General features: G+C 42.8%; 1 protein-coding gene and 1 long non-coding RNA gene across 5 annotated transcripts in view; one reads left to right on the forward strand and one right to left on the reverse strand.

Moving 5' to 3' along the window:
• usp6nl (USP6 N-terminal like) overlaps nt 1–18,587 on the forward strand; it is an 84,228-nt gene that overhangs the window by 22,849 nt on the left and 42,792 nt on the right. Inside the window, exon 1 of one of the 2 annotated variants that reach the window (XM_030439865.1) lies at nt 13,301–14,287. The exons of the other annotated variant lie outside the window; for it this stretch is intronic. Within the exon in view, the coding sequence (XP_030295725.1) occupies nt 14,218–14,287 (70 nt within the window). The 5' untranslated portion in view covers nt 13,301–14,217. Of the gene's footprint in view, nt 1–13,300; nt 14,288–18,587 lie in introns of those variants that run through there. 2 annotated transcript variants of the gene reach the window in all.
• Nucleotides 7,044–18,587, reverse strand: part of LOC115595422 (uncharacterized) — a 55,671-nt gene continuing 44,127 nt past the window's right edge. For all 3 annotated transcript variants that reach the window (XR_003986696.1, XR_003986698.1, XR_003986697.1), the window contains exons 5-6: nt 10,728–10,764; nt 7,044–7,892 (exon numbers count right to left, since the gene is read on the reverse strand). This is a non-coding gene — a long non-coding RNA (uncharacterized LOC115595422). The remainder of the gene's footprint in view (nt 7,893–10,727; nt 10,765–18,587) is intronic.

Consider the following 18,587-nt stretch of genomic DNA (forward strand, 5'->3'; position numbering starts at 1 on the left):
TTTTTCCTTTGTGTTTGGGTATAAAATGATCATGACAGTCTCAGCTTTCCAACAGTGAGTATATACTGTTAAGATCTGATGCTTATTAGCAAAAAAAAATATTCGTTTTTACGAAGGGTGTTCGTTTAGTGAAGGGTGATACTATGTTGGAACGGTGTTCCTTAAGGGGTTAAGCCTGTTAATTAATGAGTGCCTGGTCGTCTTGGTTTGGTTGGTTCTCCACCTTTTTAAGTCCTTTTTAAAAAATGGTTGTTTCCACTTTGTCCTCATGATGTGGCCTCTAAAAGCACCTGAGACATGGATTACATACAGGTAGTTGAGCAGTTCCCAGGTGTAGTAAGTTCCAGTGAGAAGTCGGTGGAAACAAAAGCAGAGTGTGTGCTCCACCCAAAAGTCCTGTTCCAACAGGAACTTCATCTTATTAAGAAGAGTCCACTTCATGGTTTTTTAATAGCAAAGATAAAACTTCAATCATCTTTTCAGTGCCTCTATGCAAAGTTTGTAGTTGCAGGGCTTCAGTAATACATTTTGGAGTGGCTGGATGGATTTCTGTGGCTGAGTGGAGCATGGAGGAACAGTTTGATACCTCTGTGTAGCCGTGGAGCCGCGGCTGAAAAAGGATTTGCACCGCCACCTGGTTTATTTTCACTGCTGCAGGGCAAGTTTTCCATACTGCTGCACTTTTATCAGGTTTTTCCTGCTACATTATACAGCTCAAAGTGGACCTGGGGATTTATAGAAAGGTTGGTGTGGCATATATACGCTTTTTACTCCCGATTTTCTTGACAGAATAGCAGCGGACCACACATATAAGTTTGTTTTCTTTGAGGGGCAGCAGGGCCGTGACTGGACTGGAGTGAAACGCAAGTTCATAGGTTGCAAATATCTGTGCTTTCCTTCAGCTTTGCTCAAATTTACTTAGATTTCTATAGCCGTATCTGAAATATTCAGTCTGTTGCATTGATTTAAACATGCTTCACCCACACTCAGTTTCCTCCAGAGGACGATTTAGCTGCAAAAAGAAACATGTATCAGAACAGAAGCGGCTCCATGTCGACTCCTGTTTGCAAACACACGCAGAGTAAAGAAGTCTTTGGATGAATACAGTTTATTTTATCCACGATGATACTTCAGGCAAGATAATTACACCAGGAGAATGTGATACCGGCCCACACGAACGTCGCTCTCTGTTGCTTTCCCTCCCTCTGACACTCAGACAGAAATTATGACATCCCCTCGTCACCGGCTTTTCATGGCCTCTCTGTGTTCAGTTGCCATGGTGAGACGAGCAGAGCTGCCGTTTCTCAGCGGTGGCGGCGGCGACAGCGGTGGCCTCAGAAAGTTTCGTCCATCAATACTTAATGTCTGGACTTAAAGAGCGCCGGCATCTTGTACGACAAAAGAAAGCTTTGCTGAGTTTGAATGTGCGGCTTCAAGGGCTTTTAAAGTGTTTTTCAGCTCGTGGAGAAGGTGTGAATTCACCCTGTGACTGTACGTTCTCCGCTGGGCTGCAGCTCAATGATATCCAGTTAAATCTGATATCAAGTTGTTTCCTCTGAAAAGGTCGAGTTATTCTTTCTTCCAGTAAAGGTGGTGTAAGATTATACAAATCATAGGAATGCTGTTTGCATTTTAGAGTTTTAAGGTCACAGTTTCTTGATCTAAACATTAATTTACACAACATTTAGTGTATGAAATGTCACAAAATGGTGACAAACGGCTTCAAATCAACGTTTTTGATCCCAAAAGTAAGAAACTTTTTACAAAGCAAGTTTTAAAGGTACAATATGTAGGAATTAGTCATATTAAAAACAACATGAGGCAGCATATTTAAGAATAACAACCAACTGCTGCTAACTGTACCAGCCGTAGCTAGTTAGCTCATTTTGCAATGCAGCTTTTTATTGATTGATTGATTGATTTCTGGATCAAAAACACATAAAACGGTAATCCAAAAGGATGACATGCAAAAGTGTACAACTTATTTCCAGCATCGTCCTTGGTGTTACACATAAAACAACTAAACAAGCTAGCAGTCAGGCCCGTGAGCTTGGAGCGCCGGTGGAGGAGGCCTAGCTGGTTAGCTAGCTAACTGAAGAAGATATATGCAGGCGTTGAGATCCTCCATTTTCATTTTTATCTTGTTTCTTGTCAGATTTCCATTTTTGTCAGACTGCAAAATCCTGTGATGCACTTTTTTTTGTACGCAACAGAATCCAGCCTTTAACCTCTTAATGAACGCCCCAATTTTAAGGTTCTTTTTCCAAAACTACATACCGAAATTAAAAGCATGACAGCTCCCACATAGTTTGAGACTCAGGGATGTGCTTGGTACCATTGGAAAGGTAACACCCTCAAGTTTTTTCTAGAAGTGTAAGTGTGATTCTATGACATACTGACACAGAGTTACAGAGGTTGGAACACAGCATGTAACTAACTGGTTAGCTTGCTAACTGAAGAAGATATCCCTGCAACACACAATACCTAGAAGTCTCTGACATGACATTAAAACGTATATTTCTTCTCTTTCTGCTGATAATTTTCGTTGAGTCTTAAACTCCTGCACATTGTTCAACTCGCCTGCAATCAAGAACGGATTTTTATTACAACGTTTCAGCACAAAGACCTTTATGAAGTTGTCTTGATGAAGGTCTTTCTATCAAAACAAGGTTTTAAAATGATTTTAAACCAAATAAAGACTTTCCTTCATCACAAGGACACATATTGACGTATTTTACTCAAAATATACTCGTGAAAAACACTTAAAAAAACATTGTGTATTCCTGATACTCCTTTCACCCGAGTACACACTCAACCCTGGTGCGTTTGTGGTTTCTTTTATAGGGATTACAAACACAGAACTGGTTTTCCCATAAACCTGCCAAAACACGACACAAGATGTTATTCCTGTTTATTCGAATCAAGAGTTGATGACAAACAAATCTTATCAGTCTTCAAGAAACCACACATGCAACCTCCCAACGACACCGCGAGCATCTTACAGTAAACCAGTGACTGTGGAGAAACCACACACACACCCACACACACACACACACACACACACACACACACAGCAGCCAGTGACAAACATCTCACCGCCCGTCAACCCGTGATAAACGACACACACCCTATCGACCAATGTCAAGCGGGATACACCTGATCGACTGTGTGATGTATGAATGCACGAGTATATGTGTGTGTGAGAGGGAGAGAGAGATTGAGACAGTCGGGCCGAGCGTGGAGCATTGTGGGTAATATTCGCTCACTCCCACGCCGCTGCCGCAGTCACCGGGGCCGTGTCGTCGTAGATCTTCGGCTGTCTGCCTCCTGCGTACATCAAACCCCCGCTGCTTCTGCTCGGCCCGTTCCTCCGCTGCTTTACCAGCTGTTTATTTTACTGTCGCCTTGTAAACAATGCTGCACACACACACACACACACACACACACACACACACACACACACACAGCTCTCTCTATGGAATCTCCCACCTCTGTGGTAAACATCATGGCTGTTTACTGTGAGTCCGGGTCAGGCAGGCCTGGGAGAGGTCAGCTGTGAGGGAGGCCTGGAGTCACAGACGGATTTATTGGTTCTCTGATATATTAGCCTTCGGTTAGAACTGTGTGTGGAGGGTTTTTACTTCTTCTTCTTTATTTTCTGTTTGTCTTGCCTTTCTAAACTTGTAAGAAAGAGAAGAGTAACTATCGCGTACAGGCCCGTAACAGTTTGCTTCCCATCATCAATTAGTTCTGTTCTGTTTTTCTTTACTAATCGATTGATTGTTCAGTCGGTGAACTCTTAGAAAAATAGTTTCACAGTCTTTCTTGACTGATTAAGTGCATTGTTGTGACGGTGGTAGCCAGTAAATAAGGACACTGTGGTAAAATGTACAACCTGGTGATCCATGTAACATCTTCACTGGCCTCCATGCTGCTTGTTTTTACTTTGGCTGGTGTCGTTCTCTGTTTCCAGTGTGTTTGTGATGTGAAACGTGACGTCAGCTTTAGACAAAAATCCCAGACTTGCCTGCAGGAAGTGGGAATGGGCTCAATAGGTCATTTTTAGTGGGTAAAAAACCTGTGTACACTTGCTTTTTTTTAGAGGAAAAGCGTATTTTTAGTACGTATTTTCAGCCTCTATTGCATTTGTTCAAGCATAGATGGTGTTTAACTGTAAAGGCTGTTTTTTTCTGCACAAGAAATTGACCTTTTGACCGAAACAAATGGGGAAAAGTCTGATTCACTGTCCTCCAGAGGACTGTGGCGCGCTTTACTGGGAATCTGCATGTTTTTATGTGTATCTGAAGGCAGACGCTGATACTTGTTTCACATCATTTGTACTCCATTCTGAAGGGAAAGCTCAGTTTGGATTGATGCCTTAGTTCAGTTTAATGTGCACTTAACTGGTATGACGAGAACTGGTAGTAAAGTCAAGTAGCAACATGACAAGAACTGAGGTAAGAGAGAAGAAAGCATGAAACATGGATGTCACGCACAATCAAACTCGTCCACAGTGGTGCTGCGGATCCAGTTAGTATTTATTTTATTTATACTGCATAAAATCACCAGTTCAGAAGCCCTCTGTCCTTGTACGCTCAATTCGGATGAGGAAAAAGACAACAAAGGAGAAAAAACCTCGCTGATTTTAACATGAGGAGAAACAGAAATCGAGTCAAAATAAAGTTCAGATTGTAAGCTATGAAAAAGAGCTATTTCATTATGGCAGTGGTTTCTCTCAGGCCTCGTAAAACAACCACTTATGAGTCAATGACTCGTGTTTACAAATCCTGGTTTTGCATTTTATGGAGCAAAACAAAACCACACGCAACAAATTAAAATCAACCAGAGCAACAGTCGGCCGGGCTGTCAGTGAACTTTGGGAAGTATTTTTGATCCACTTTGTTTGAAAGCGAGTTGATATCCTTGCTTCAGGACTCGGAGGTCGTTTGAGTCCTAAAATGTGATTAGTTTTTAATGGAACTTGTTGTTATTAAGCTGTAAGTGAGGTCAGAGGCAGTGACGTGAATGAAGCAGAACAGGTGGCGTTGGAAAAATGTCACAGCGCGACATCTAACCACCCGTGAAGGACACTGGAACTCCGGGGCCGGAGTCCGATTGGTCGACAGAGCTGCACACTTCAAACAGGAAGTGACACGGGGAGGGCAAACAGGAAGTGTGAGGCAGAGCGGCGATGTTGTTCCACTGTGTTTTCTTTCCCGTCCGTTCCCATTCCCTCGCTCGCCGTGGCGCCACGCCAGGCCGGGAGAGGAAGGGGAGAGGAAAGGGAGTGAGAAAGTCAGAGAGAGGAGGGCATTCTGGGGAATCCCCCCCCCCCCCCCCCCACCCCCACCTCCACTCCTCCACCCTCTCCACCCTCAACCTTTCAAAATGCTGACTCAAATCTATGAGCCTTATTGCTGTATGAGCATCGGAGTGTTGTGACGTGCAGGAGCGTTTGGATCCAGATACTTCTGACTGTGATGCTGCCAGCTGCCGACAGATGTTCAGTGTTTTATAGTTGACGGTGTGAAAAACGCTGCTTTTAAAAAAAAAAAAAATGTGACATTTGAGCTCGTCTGCTATTGGACTTCCTTCACCGGGTGGACAGAAACATGTGTCCAGCGGGATAATGTTGCTGCATGTCTGTTGGAAGTGTAAGTAGGAAATTGTCTGCTGACATATGAGATGATAAAAGTCTGTAAATGTGAGTTTGTCTTTTTCTGCTCCCAGTTGACCAAACTTGTAATTGATGCAGCTAAAATTGAGACTCTCCCAACCTGCTGGAGATTTAAATCTTGACTTGGACAAAAACGACTAAACTGTTCATTGGATTAAAAATGGAGAGAACGTGTCAAGTTTACAGCTAGTCTTGATAAATCTGACGGATTATTATCAAGCTTTACTGTATTTTGCGATAATTGATAAGAAATTGCATTTAAGAAAGAGTTGGATGAGTGGAGGTGTTGACACAGTGGTGAGGCTCCAACAATTCATCACTAAATTGTCAATTATTAAATAAATTGTCAGATTTCAGCTCCTCGAATGTGAATATTTTGTTTTATTATTGTGTTTTTAGTGAATGTCTTTGGGTTATGGATACAACAAGACATTTGAGGACGTCATCTTGAGCGTTAGGAAACACAGATCGACCATTTTCTGACATTTTATTGACCAAACGACTGATCGATAAATTAAGAATCTAACAAACAAAAAATAATAGCCTGTTGTTGAACTCATCCTCTGCAGATTGTGACCGTCTGTAGCTAATTTCATCTGAACACCAGCTTGTCTAAAAACCTGAGTTTTAGCATCACAACAAACTATAAATCTTAGCGAGCTGAGCTGCGTGTGAGAGCTTTATAACATCTGATCTCATTCAATTTCAGTTGAGTCGTTCATGTTCATATTGTCCCCGCGCTCGGCGTCTCATTGGCATTCAGCAGCAGGACTCTTGAGTGCCGTGACGCACTGAAGCGCAGCAGGCAGCATTAATCAATGCGCCGAGCAATCAGCACCCGGCCTAATTCAATCGCCCCTCCAACAGAATGCCGCCATTAGTACAACAGACGAGTGTGTGTTCACACCGCCGTTATGTCTGTATGATTTGTGTGTGTGCGCGAGTTCCTCTGGCAGCCGCCGCCGACCCGAAACAAACCCCCCCTTCGGAGAGACGGAGTGGGAAGAGGAAGCAGATAGAGAGCATTATGGAGAGGAACGCTGTGTTAAATCGGTGTTGCCACCTCTCTCGGAGGCAGAGGTTCAGACCAGAACGATGACAGCGTGGAGGGAGTTGTCATCGTCTGTGCAGGGAGTTGAAGAGGAGACAAAGAAGTGACATCCAGCTGAAAAAACCTTCACAGTGTGTTTCCTGGCATGCAGAGAAAATGTTCATTCACGTCGTGTCGTTATAACTGAAGAGTAATTCTGACAATACGGACTTTAAATCGTCTGTGTTTCCTGTTGGAGTCTTTTTCTGGGACTTTTTGTCTCCCTTTCAATAGATTTCTTCTCTGTTCTTTGTGATTTCATAATTCTTTCACGGCTTCTGTCTCACATGGTCTTTATTTGTAAATTCCTTAACTGTCATCATTCATTTTAAAGTATTTCTCAAGCTGGCAACGAAAGTCCTTCGAAAGTTCACATCTGGAATCAGAACTGCGAGGGTTTGGCCAGTAAACGATGGCAGACAGCCCTGACAAATGTGAACATCTTCATCTTAAAGGTCCCCAAAAGAGAGCACAAAAAAATGGTGTGTCCTCTCATTGTTGCCGTAAAGCTGGAGTTCTTGTGACGTGTGGGAAAGAAAGTGAAAAGAAGTTTGTAACATCTCCACTCGCGTCAATATTAGCTTAGCTTTCTCTGTATAGTTAGCCAGCTAACTTTTGTTTCAGGTTTCTGAGATTGAACAAGTTAAGTTACAGACACGTGGTGTGGAGACAAAGATACTGGAGATGAATGTTGCCATCATTGCAACAATAGGAAACTGTGGCTCTCAAATGTGAGAATTTGCTGTATTTATTTTTGTCGTATGTGAGAGCGTTTTAAAATATTAATCTTTTTGTCTGTTGTTTGAACTAAAAACACAAACTCCAGACATCGCTGCGGGCTCTGAGAAAGTGTGTTTCCCATTTATAGACTAAACAATTACTGCAGAAAACAATCTGCAGATTAAGATAATCATTTTCTGCGTCTCTAATTAACAGCGTTACAAAAATGTCTGTATCGACGTGCTGGTCCACATCTTCCCTGCCCTCTACAGTTGTTTTTCCAGCCCGTGTGCAGCGTCTCTTCTCTCCGACACTGAAGATCGAAGACCCAATCGCTGCATCGACAGCGTCTCGGTTGCCAGTTTGAGTGAAGCCGGCTGCCACCGGGCCGAGCTCTTATCAGGCCTGTAGATTAAAGACACGATGCATCAGCGACTCGGACAGACTTACAGTAACCATCTCCTCTCAGTCAAGAGGGCGCTAAGGGGAACTGGTGGAGGGCCTATTGATCCGGTGTGTGTGAGAGGGCCCCTGTATGACAGGACGTATGGGTGCTGCTGGGAGGAGACTGAGGACTCCATCAATAACAACTCAGCTGCAGTGATAGCAGCTCGATCCATATCACCTCTTTCCTCTTCCCTCACCTTACTTATTCTTTTCCCTCATGTGTGCGTCTCCTTTGATAATCCCTCTTGTAACCCACGATGTGAAGAGTTTGACACAGCGGTCTTTGAGAAAGTTCTCACCTGTGTGTGCTCTGAATGTGAGGACGAGGTTAAGAGGGAATAAAAATAAAAACAGCCACGGAATAAAGTAGCGGTTCATATTTGACGCCTCTAATGCAAATCACACGCACCTTAAAGGGATATTCCGGTGTAAGTTTAACCCATGGTGAACCGTGAAACTGTGTTAGACTCCCTCTCAAGAGATCAAGTTAAGTTTTATCAACCTCAGAAACGACCGCACGACAACAATACACTGCAGTAAATGGATCCAAATAGAAACCGCCACCAAAAAGCCACAAATAATGCTCAGAACAGCACCAAACTTCAGCAACAGTACAAATAGGGTCTCAGCACATAGTCCGGGGCATCTCACCTCCGCTAGCTTAGCTGGATTTCTACTGAAATGCTGACTAAATTTACCACTCTTCTGCAGCAGCTTCCTGTTGACGGGAAGTCCCGACGAGTCGATTACAGAGTGCAGTAGAGTTCCGCGGCTCATGGATGAAAATGTATGATTATGACTCCATGGAAAAGCAATCAAAGTTCATATGTGTCTTACCTGCCAGTTTATAACAGTTATTATCGAGAGCGGACAGGGAAAAGAACGGAATTGAGCATTTCTAACCGCACTCGGTAATCGTCGCGTCGGGACTTCCCCGACCCGGAAGCTGATGGAGGAGAGTTGAAGTCTGTTTTTAGCTTCCCAGTAGAAATCCAGCTAAGCTAGCGGAGGTTAGATGCCCCGGACTATGTGCTGAGACCCTATTTGTACTGTTGCTGAAGTTTGGTGCTGTTCTGAGCATTATTTGTGGCTTTTTGGTGGCGGTTTATATTTGGATCCATTTACTGCAGTGTATTGTTGTCGTGCGGTCGTTTCTGAGGTTGACAAAACTCCTTAAATTAGCGGTCTGCTAACTTGATCTCTCGAGAGGGAGTCTAACACAGTTTCACGGTGATTTAGACCATGGATTAAACTTACACCGGAATATCCCTTTAACCGACCCGGCAGCACATTACGAGGCATAGTGCAGCACAAAAAGTGAATATAGAGTGCAGCACTGGATTTAAAAGTTTCTCCAGCTGCAGCTAACTAGATATGTCTTTTTAAAAATGTTATCTTATCTGTGTAACACTGAGATGATACGATTTCCTCAAAAATAAGTCTCTCCTCGTCGTCTTTGGCAGCAGCACCAGAGAAAGATGTAAGGAGTTTGTGCTATAGTAGCAGAGATGTGCCAATATTAATATGTACAAAAAAGTAGTTGGAGTAATTATCAGAGCTGCTGCTGCGCTGTGAGTTGGACCTCATTAATTTTTAACGCCACTTGCACATTTTTAAACCCGGCTAAAAAGAGCAGCATCGAAATAGAAACTACAAACGTTACAGCGCAATCTAATTAGAGATTTAATACGAGAGATAACGAGACAAGATGTTAGATTGGATGATTACATTTAGCTCACTGTTTGCTTTTTCATTTTTGAACTCGTGTTTCAATGATCACAAGTGGCCTCCAGAAACTGAAACTTGTCCAGTTGCCTATGATACAGCACTTAGAACAAACTAGTGGACGGGTTTGATGAGGGACAATTCACAGCCGTGTTTGTGGCTACAAAAAATATATATTTTTGACGGGAAGTTGGATCATCTTCAGCCGTATCTGTGGAGACAGAAACTGGTGTTTTTAACCAGACTTCAGGACGTCTCTAATCGCATAGGTGGCAACAAAACTGGATATTATACGCGAAAAAATGAGGTTTTAACTTTTTGTTGTGCATAGATGTCCTTTGCCAACATTTATTCTGGCATTTAGGTTGGAAAAGGTGACGAAAAGCTACCGCCACAGTCAATTCCAGGTGCATGTACCTGCAGAAATGTTGAACCGAGCTGCTTTACAGAGAAAACAATTAGCGTGGGTGTTCTGATGCGTGTAAGGTGCCACCGGTCCTTTGTTGAGTGTCGCTCCTGTAGCCGCGAAGCTAATTTATCAGAGGTAGGTGTTGGCGTCACTGAAAGGTGAGCACCATTATGTTTGTAAAAGGCCACACTTTCACCTCAAAGTGCCGGGGTCATAGCCTAGCAACAGTGGGTCTGAGGCATAGCAACAGCAGCTGCAGAGTCAATTCAGCAACGCAGTAATTGTACCGTTTGACTCGGTGCCGGAAGGATCGACGCGCTAACAAGTACAGAGACATTTCATCACTAGGACACATGTGTACTGTGGCTCACAGAGCAGCTGGTTGTTTTATAGGGACTCCATTTGTGTAAAAAATGAACCCGACTGCGCTGCTGCTCCTCTTTGCATGCTGTCCTTGGGAAGATGCAATGTGTGTGTGTGTGTGTGTGTGTGTGTGTGTGTGTGAGGTATCTCATCGTCGGTGTGTGTCATGTTCAACATGGGCACTAATGGCATTGTGTGTTCATGTGATGCCTTGAAGGTGTTGCGGTGTCGCTGCTCAAGGTCATCTTCAGACCGTTTGACTGGTTCCAACACGGATATAGGAGAACATTACTCACCGCAGGGGCTGCTGGGAAATCCAGTTTGGATCAGAAACTAGAGAAGAAGAAAAAGAGGGGGATGAAGCAGTGATGAGACAATGATCTGGGGTTTTTGAGGATGACGGCTACCAGAAGTTTATTTCATTTTTGTAATTTTAGTGTTTTCTTTTTCATTCAGATTTTAATTTTTTTAATTTTGACCTTGACTTTAATTTGATTATACTCATATCTTAAACACGATGATTATTAGGACCTTTGTCCAGAATATTATTTTAGATTAAATAACATTAGTTTAAACTTTATTGTCAATGTGCAAAATACCAGAAAATAGGTTTAGCATCTAACGAGAAATGTTCAGGTTGGAAAAGCTTCTGAATTAGCATTCAGATCACAAAACATTCACCTATTCATAATTGCCTGTATTGATTTAAGTCATATTCCACATTGAATAACCCAAAACTGATCAATTCTACATTAAATTGGAATGATGTCAAACAAAACACCATGATGTCAGAGCTCAGTGATGAATTTGGAAAACAAACCCCCGAGGAGATGAAGAAATTACAGCCTGAGCGATACATCACCAACTGGAAGGATAAATTGACTGATTACAGCAAGATGATGCAGTTAGAGAGAGAAAACAGGGAGGAGAGGATGTATGTGGAGTGATAATGGACAGAGGCAGAGAGTGAACGAGACGGGCAGGAGAAGGTAAAACTAACTCAGAGCTAACAAAAGAGGTGGAGGGTTAATAAACATTATTATGTGTCCTGCACGAAGACGTACTGGATATAAACTCAGTTTTATCTCATTTTAATCCACAATCGTCTCCATAATGTCTTTATTTCTGACAACAAGTGCAGGATGATTATTTCAGCCGGTGTGTTTATATAAATGTTGCTCTCAGATTTACTGGTTGACAAATGATATCGTGTACGTTGGTTGAGAAACGACACTGCAGTGACCTCGATCATATTAACATTAACCATTACATCACTAAATCAAACTCATGGCAGTAGAATGAGTTGCCAATAGCATAAATCTGACTCATCAGGACACTGTAACAAGGAAAGAGTCTTCTTTATTTCCTTGGACACAACTGTACATTTGAGATCATTTAAACAAATGAAAATATTGTCAGTTGGTGAATAAAGACTGAACAAATCGTTGAAAAACAATTTCTGTCCGAATAATGCATTTAATTGCCAGCTGGTTGAATCATTTTTAAGTGTCTTACGTTTTTGGAATCAGTGGACATCACTTAAGATCAAATGCTGCACTTATTGAAAACAGTTTGACGTTTTATTTAACGTTTAACAGTCAGCTTGTAAGTGGGGTCACTTAACGCACTTTCAAGGTTTTTCACACCGAATAATCTTAGTGCAGGGATATCCTTTGACCCCAGTATAAATGTGTACCTTTTGTGTTTTTTGACTGGTGACACATACACAAAAAAGTCATCTTCAGTTACATGAAACTCTGTGAACCTCAGATTGAATGTCGGCACCATATGGAAGTGTTGCAACGCCGCAACATACCTGGTGAAAGTTGAGCAGTAATCTAGACTGTGTGCAGGAGTTCTTCTCATTGTTTAGATGACTTTCAGATCACGCAAGTAATGTTTGCATTCTTCAAGACATGACTGCTGTCAGAGTCAATTGTTTAGGTTATCCCTGTTTCACATGAGGCACCATTGTAGCCGTATCTTTAGTCAGTTTTCTGCTGAAAACTGTGCTAACTCTGGGCTAAGCCTGCCTCAGAGTCGGTTTCTAAGAATGTTATTAGCCTTGGGCGAAGTGCTGTGTGAAAAGTCTTTGTGTAAGAAACAAAATACATTGGCTGTCTTGCTCATTTGCTGTCTGTTTGAAGGGGATTGAAGAGGAAGTCGTTGTGGATACCTCAGACCAACAAATCCCTGATCAACAAGGAGTTGCGGCCATAGATTGCAGTTTTTCAAATTATAGGAAGCAAATTCAGTTCTGCATACAGCCCACAATAACACTGTTTTAAAGTCTGGCAAGGCACGGACCTCATAAATGCCCAAATGGAGTTGCATATAAGGAAAAGATAGACGGGCCGAGGACAGATCCCTGAGGAACACCACAGGAGCAACCAGGTATCGATGGAGAGAAGTCAACCTAAAAACCCCTGTTAAAGTCAAACCAGTATAAAACTATAACTTAAATACTAACCACACCATGAAGTTACGTAAACAGACAGTGTGATGTACATTATTAAAGATCCAGAAGAAGAAAGATCTCAAGTAAACGATTGAAGACAGAACTAGTCAAATGTTGCTCGATAGATTGTGACCATTTTGGCGTATTCTTAGACAACATGTGATGTCATAATTAGCTTCTCTTGTCTTGAACAGTGATTAAAAACATCTTCAGTGCAATAACCGGCACCCCGAGGGAGCGAAGGTTGCGACAAAGACACTTTGAAAATGTGAGAGGATGTAACCTGGAGGCGACGGTGTTACTGATGCCGCCGGGGGCACATTCACATGTACACACACCTCCTGCTGTGAATTTTTACCCCATTACATTCTGCTCATGTTCTCAGCCTCACAGTGGATGTAAGCGAGAAAACGGCGGTGGGTGACGGAGACATAAAGCAACACAATGAGAAGCGGGGAAGACGAGGAGGAGGGAGGAGTGCAGGAGAGCAGAGAGAAGGGGAAGGGAGGGAAGGAGATGCTGTGGCTGAGTGAGTGGAAGCGGTCATTAATACGAATTTAAATGATGTGAGGAGAGGACAGCGAGCAAAGCAGCCCCGCATTTTGCAGGACTGATGGGAGGAGAGGGTGATGGGAGAGGATACGGGGAGTCAGAGGAGGAGATGAGAGAGTTGGCCAGTTAAGAAGCACCATCAGCGGTCCACTGTGCATGTACTGATCCACAACAAGAAGAGGAAAAAAGAAGGAAAAAGAAGATTTCTCTGCTCTGTTCTGCTTCTCTGCTGCTGTCTGCCGACTGAAGAGGGTGTGAGAGCTCTCCAGCTGAGCGACGCATCACACGCGGGATGAACACATTCAGTTTTGCGGAGAGTCGGCGCTGCCAGGGAGCACCCTCCGCTACTTTCAGCAGCTGCCAGTTGTTGAGTTGAGATTTAGAGGCTGTTTCATGTGGAGCGGAGGCAACAGTGGAAGCAGGTGAAGCACTTATCAGGTACTGTGTGTGTGGAGACCAGCTGCAAGAGAGTATCTGAGGACGTTTGAGCGCCGGAGAGTTTTTAAGCATGTGTTGAAATCTGAGAATAACATCAAGAAAGGAAAAAGGAGGAGCAGAAGATTCAAAGGAAAGTGCTGGGTTTTTCGGGGGAATCGCCAGTTCGGGATGCTGAAATCAAGATCCCCAGGAGCCAGGAGTCATGATGTCGAGCATTAGGGGATGAATCCTGAGGAGGAGCCAGGGAGGGATGAGGTTGAGGGGGTTGAGAGGGCAAGAATGGGCTGCCCCTGCCCTGTGGCACGTCCAACCGCCTCCACCGCTGCCTCCCCGTGAGCATGCAGGTCCTACAGATCGTCAAGGAGCTGGTGTCGCCGTCCAGACGCAGGGCAGTGGCCAGATTTGGAGGTGTGTGCCGGTAGCGAACATCACATTTGTTCCTAGATTCTGTTTCTCTTTAAAGTCAGACCGATGCAGTGAGAAAGATTTGTCTCGAAGCACCAAAAGAAATACCAGAATTTGGGGGAAAAGCTGAATCTGAGAAGAGGGCTGCAGTCCAAAGGATTTATGAGCCTGAGTGAATGTTTGCGGTAGGATTAGACCAATATAAGGGGCAAACAAGCCTCTTTTATTAAAACAGGTTATTGGTTATTTTCCCCTGATGCAGTGAAGGGCTGCTGCTCTTCTGTTCGTGAATGTCAGTCTGTTAACCCAAGAATGAAAGCTGCCTCGCCTCGCTGTCAGAAGCTGTTAATCAACGACATCTTCATTAATTTAAAGTAGATTTCAGAATCCAGCGAGGGTCTGAATTCGGCATCCGAGGCTTTTACACTTCTGGGGTCAGTTTCACAAAGATTTAGTTGACTAATCTGCAGAATTAAACAAGTTTTGCTCTCGGCTGTACTCGATGGTTAGACTGGGACGAATGGAGATAGCGGCGCACACTTCGGGGACAGTGTCTTCTTAAAGCGATTTATGCAAGTGAATTGGAAGTCGCTGAGCTGTCTGGATTGCCCGTTTGACTCTCACTCATACTTAGACACGATCCACACACACATGCTTGGTCTGTTTCTCTACCGCACATTCAGATGTTACACAGGACCCGCCCGACACATCGTCATACCTAACGACTGAATAGATCAAGTGGCTGTGACTCACAAAATGACATATGCACCAGCAACAGGTGTATCTGACCTTGTTTGTATGATCGCGGATGGTTAGGTTCAGGAAAACATCGTGGTTTTGGGCAGAATAGCTAGAATAACTATTACTTTTGCAAATTCAGTTACAAACTTACCAACTTTACTTACTTCAGTTACATTATCTACGAGATGTAACTGAACTTTTTATTGTTCATCATTGTTGAACACAACTGTCTTAAGTCTGCTAGTTAGCACTAGTTGTCTTTGTTGGTTGGGTTAGTGTTAGGCATGAGAAGTGAGACTGGTTAAGGCTAGGATGAGATTATCAAATGCAGAGCAGGGCGGGTCACGTCTTCGCCATCCTCAGGAAAAATATCGCTTTGAGGACAAAAACTTGTGGTCAGGTTGTGCATTTAAAGTGAGGGGGAAATGTCAGATGTCACCCTTAAAAGTCTACCTTCTCTGCTCTTAACTGTTTTATCTGATGTAAATATCACATCCACAGACAACTTACAGCTCCTGTGTAGCTGCACAGCTTCCATTCCACACCAGCACAGTTTTAATATTAATAAAGCTAATGATTTTGTTTTTTATGTCATTGTGGAGGAGGTCAAACGTCTTTTTCTCTGCTCTGCGTTTCCATGAATGGGAGGGACGTTCCCCTGGAGTCTCCACTGTAATAGCTCTGTTGCTGAGGGACGCGAGTGTTAAAGTTTACATGTGTGTCCTGCAGCTGCATTTCTCTGGCGTGCGATGAATAATGAAGCTTGATGCTCGGGGTAATGGAACACCCTGTGACCCCTGACCCCTCGTCCTGTCTTCTGATTGGATCAGCTTGTATGCGGTGGCCTCGATCTGTGTTCGCTGATGCTTTTTATTGTCATACAGTCACTTGTTTCTCCAGGACTTTTTTTTTTTTTGCTGCTGCAGAAGGAAGAAAGTCACAGCTTGTTGACTTCTAGCTTCACTGCTCTTCAGATAAAAAAGCAGCCTTGGTATTTCCTGAGGGGCGATTTGCATGAATTTAACGAGGGGCTGATGGGCAGGTAAATTGGTGCTTCTTGTAGATTTCTCCTAAAATGTGCTGTAATTAGGACACTGATGATAATTTATGGTAATTTTTTTTCTGAGTACTTTCACTGTCTGCCACATTGCTGGGTGGATGTGTACTCAAATTTAGATAGGTTCTGTATGGCATTTTGGGCATTCACCTAAATTGGCTTCATGAAACACATTAATAAAATAGTTTCAAGAGAAGTCCTCTAAAGTTCCAATGAAGTCATAAACAATGTTTATAGGCAGACTCTCTATGAGGACCAGGCTTTACAGATTACTGTACAAAGGCAATTTAACCCCTTAAGGAACACCGTTCCAACATAGGAACACCCTTCACCAAACGAACACCCTTCGTAAAATCGAATAGTTTTTTTGCTGATAGTTTGAAGCATCAGATCTTAACAGTATATACTCACTGTTGGAAAGCAGAGACTGTCATGATTATTTTAAGTCCAAAAAAGTTATTTCCAGACCATGTAATAGCCTTCTAAACTCACCATGACACAACATTAGAAAGAGCCCTCTACCGCAAGAAGCAAGAATGCCTACATACCTTCGGAGTGTTCCCTTTTTCCACAGCTACAACGTCATGCCGAAATTTTTTTTTCATAGTTCGCCAAGAGTCCATAGAATGGGAATATCCATGTCATTTTACCCAAAACTAGCTACAAGTGTCGAAAAAGCAAGAAACCCCAGGGTCTTAGCTTTCATTTGAGGCCAAGATTATGTTTCTAGGTAAAGGGGTTCTCAAGTTATAGACATACATGAACCCTTATATCAGTTTATTGACATTTGAATTGGACGGAAACCAAAACCTGTGTTCCAACCTCTGTAACTCTGTGTCAGTATGTCATAGAATCACACTTACACTTCTAGAGGGTGTTACCTTTCCAATGGTACCAAGCACATCCCTGAGTCTCAAACTATGTGGGAGCTGTCATGCTTTTAATTTCGGTATGTCGTTTTGGAAAAAGAACCTTAAAATGGGGGCGTTCATTTTAATAACTGGATCATATTTTATAGAGGAAGTATTTTCTGGTGGTCCCCTAAATGTCTGTCAGCTGCTGGCCTCGTCAAACTGGCCTCTGTCTTCTCAGACGTTTTGTTCCAATTCCAGTTTGGCTTTGTCCACTACAGGGAGCTGCCAGTCCTCATAGTCGGGTAGCACTGATGGCACTTTCAGCACTGTTGGTTACTCTAATGGCTGATCAATACCTGTGTGAAGTCCCTTTTACAGCAAATACGTAAATATGCTTACACAAGTAGTCCGATTTCTATCACAGCTAAAACAACATGGTCAGCTCTGTTTGTGCCATATTGAAGCAATCCTTTCCATCTGCTGCCATGGCCTTTGAAGAAGAAGTATTTACTTGATAGAAGCTTGAAATGATTCACTTTTAAAGCCTTGTATTCAGGTTGAAAGTGCTTTTATCCTGAATCCAAGCGAGTAAAAATGATAGTTGGAGTGAAGACTTTTTCATTTTTGTAGTTGAACAAAGTCAGATATGTCCCTATCTGACCCCAGAGGCCAGCGATCAACGGAGCGTGATTCTACAACTTAACCTCTGAACCGATGCGTTGACGTCTTGGTGATCATTTTAATGGATTCAGCTCAGAGGTGTCACCTTAACTCTGACTCAGTACGCTGGGTTTTTAACAGGAATTGCGAAAGTGAATTATCTGTGCTCCCACAGCATAAATTGGGTTTTTCCAGCAGCTTATCGCTGTTTTTCTGTGTGTTTGAATGCTGTTATTGAATCATTTAAAAGACATTATCACATTCAGGGACGACTGCTGGCTGCAATTGTAAAGCTTCCCCATGGGCATGAGCATTTTGTTAATATTGTTGCAGTGAGACAAAACACTGTGTTGGGGGAGGAAAAAAACTAATTTCACAATCATTACAGTTATTATTGAATGTGAAGGAAGAGAACATTGTTTTGTTATGTGGGACATTTAAAGGCATGGCCAAGTTTGATTTAAGGATGTTTCTGTTTATCTCTTGGAGCTGGGGACTTTTAAAACGTAAAAAAAACAACTGAAAAAAAAACATATAAGGGCTCCACGGTATAATCCAAGTCTCCAGAAGCCACAAGGTCCCAAATTGTAATGAACATATGTTTTCCCCCCCTTTTTTAATCCAAAATCTTCACTGTTGCTGCTAAGCTAAAAGCATTAGCACTCAAGTTGTTCCATCATGTTAAAGGGATATTCCGGTGTAAATTTAATCCATGGTCTAAATCACAGTGAAACTGTGTTAGACTCCCTCTCTAGAGATCAAGTTAGCAGACCGCTAATTTACGGAGTTTTATCAACCTCAGAAACGACCTCACGACAACAATACACTGCAGTAAATGGATCCAAATATAAACCGCCACCAAAAAGCCACAAATAATGCTCAGAACAGCACCAAACTTCAGCAACAGTACAAATAGGGTCTCAGCACATAGTCCGGGGCATCTAACCTCCGCTAGCTTAGCTGGATTTCTACTGAAAAGCTGACTAAATTT

The sequence above is a fragment of the Sparus aurata genome, chromosome 14 (assembly GCF_900880675.1).
Source record: "Sparus aurata chromosome 14, fSpaAur1.1, whole genome shotgun sequence".
Classification (NCBI taxonomy): domain Eukaryota; kingdom Metazoa; phylum Chordata; class Actinopteri; order Spariformes; family Sparidae; genus Sparus; species Sparus aurata.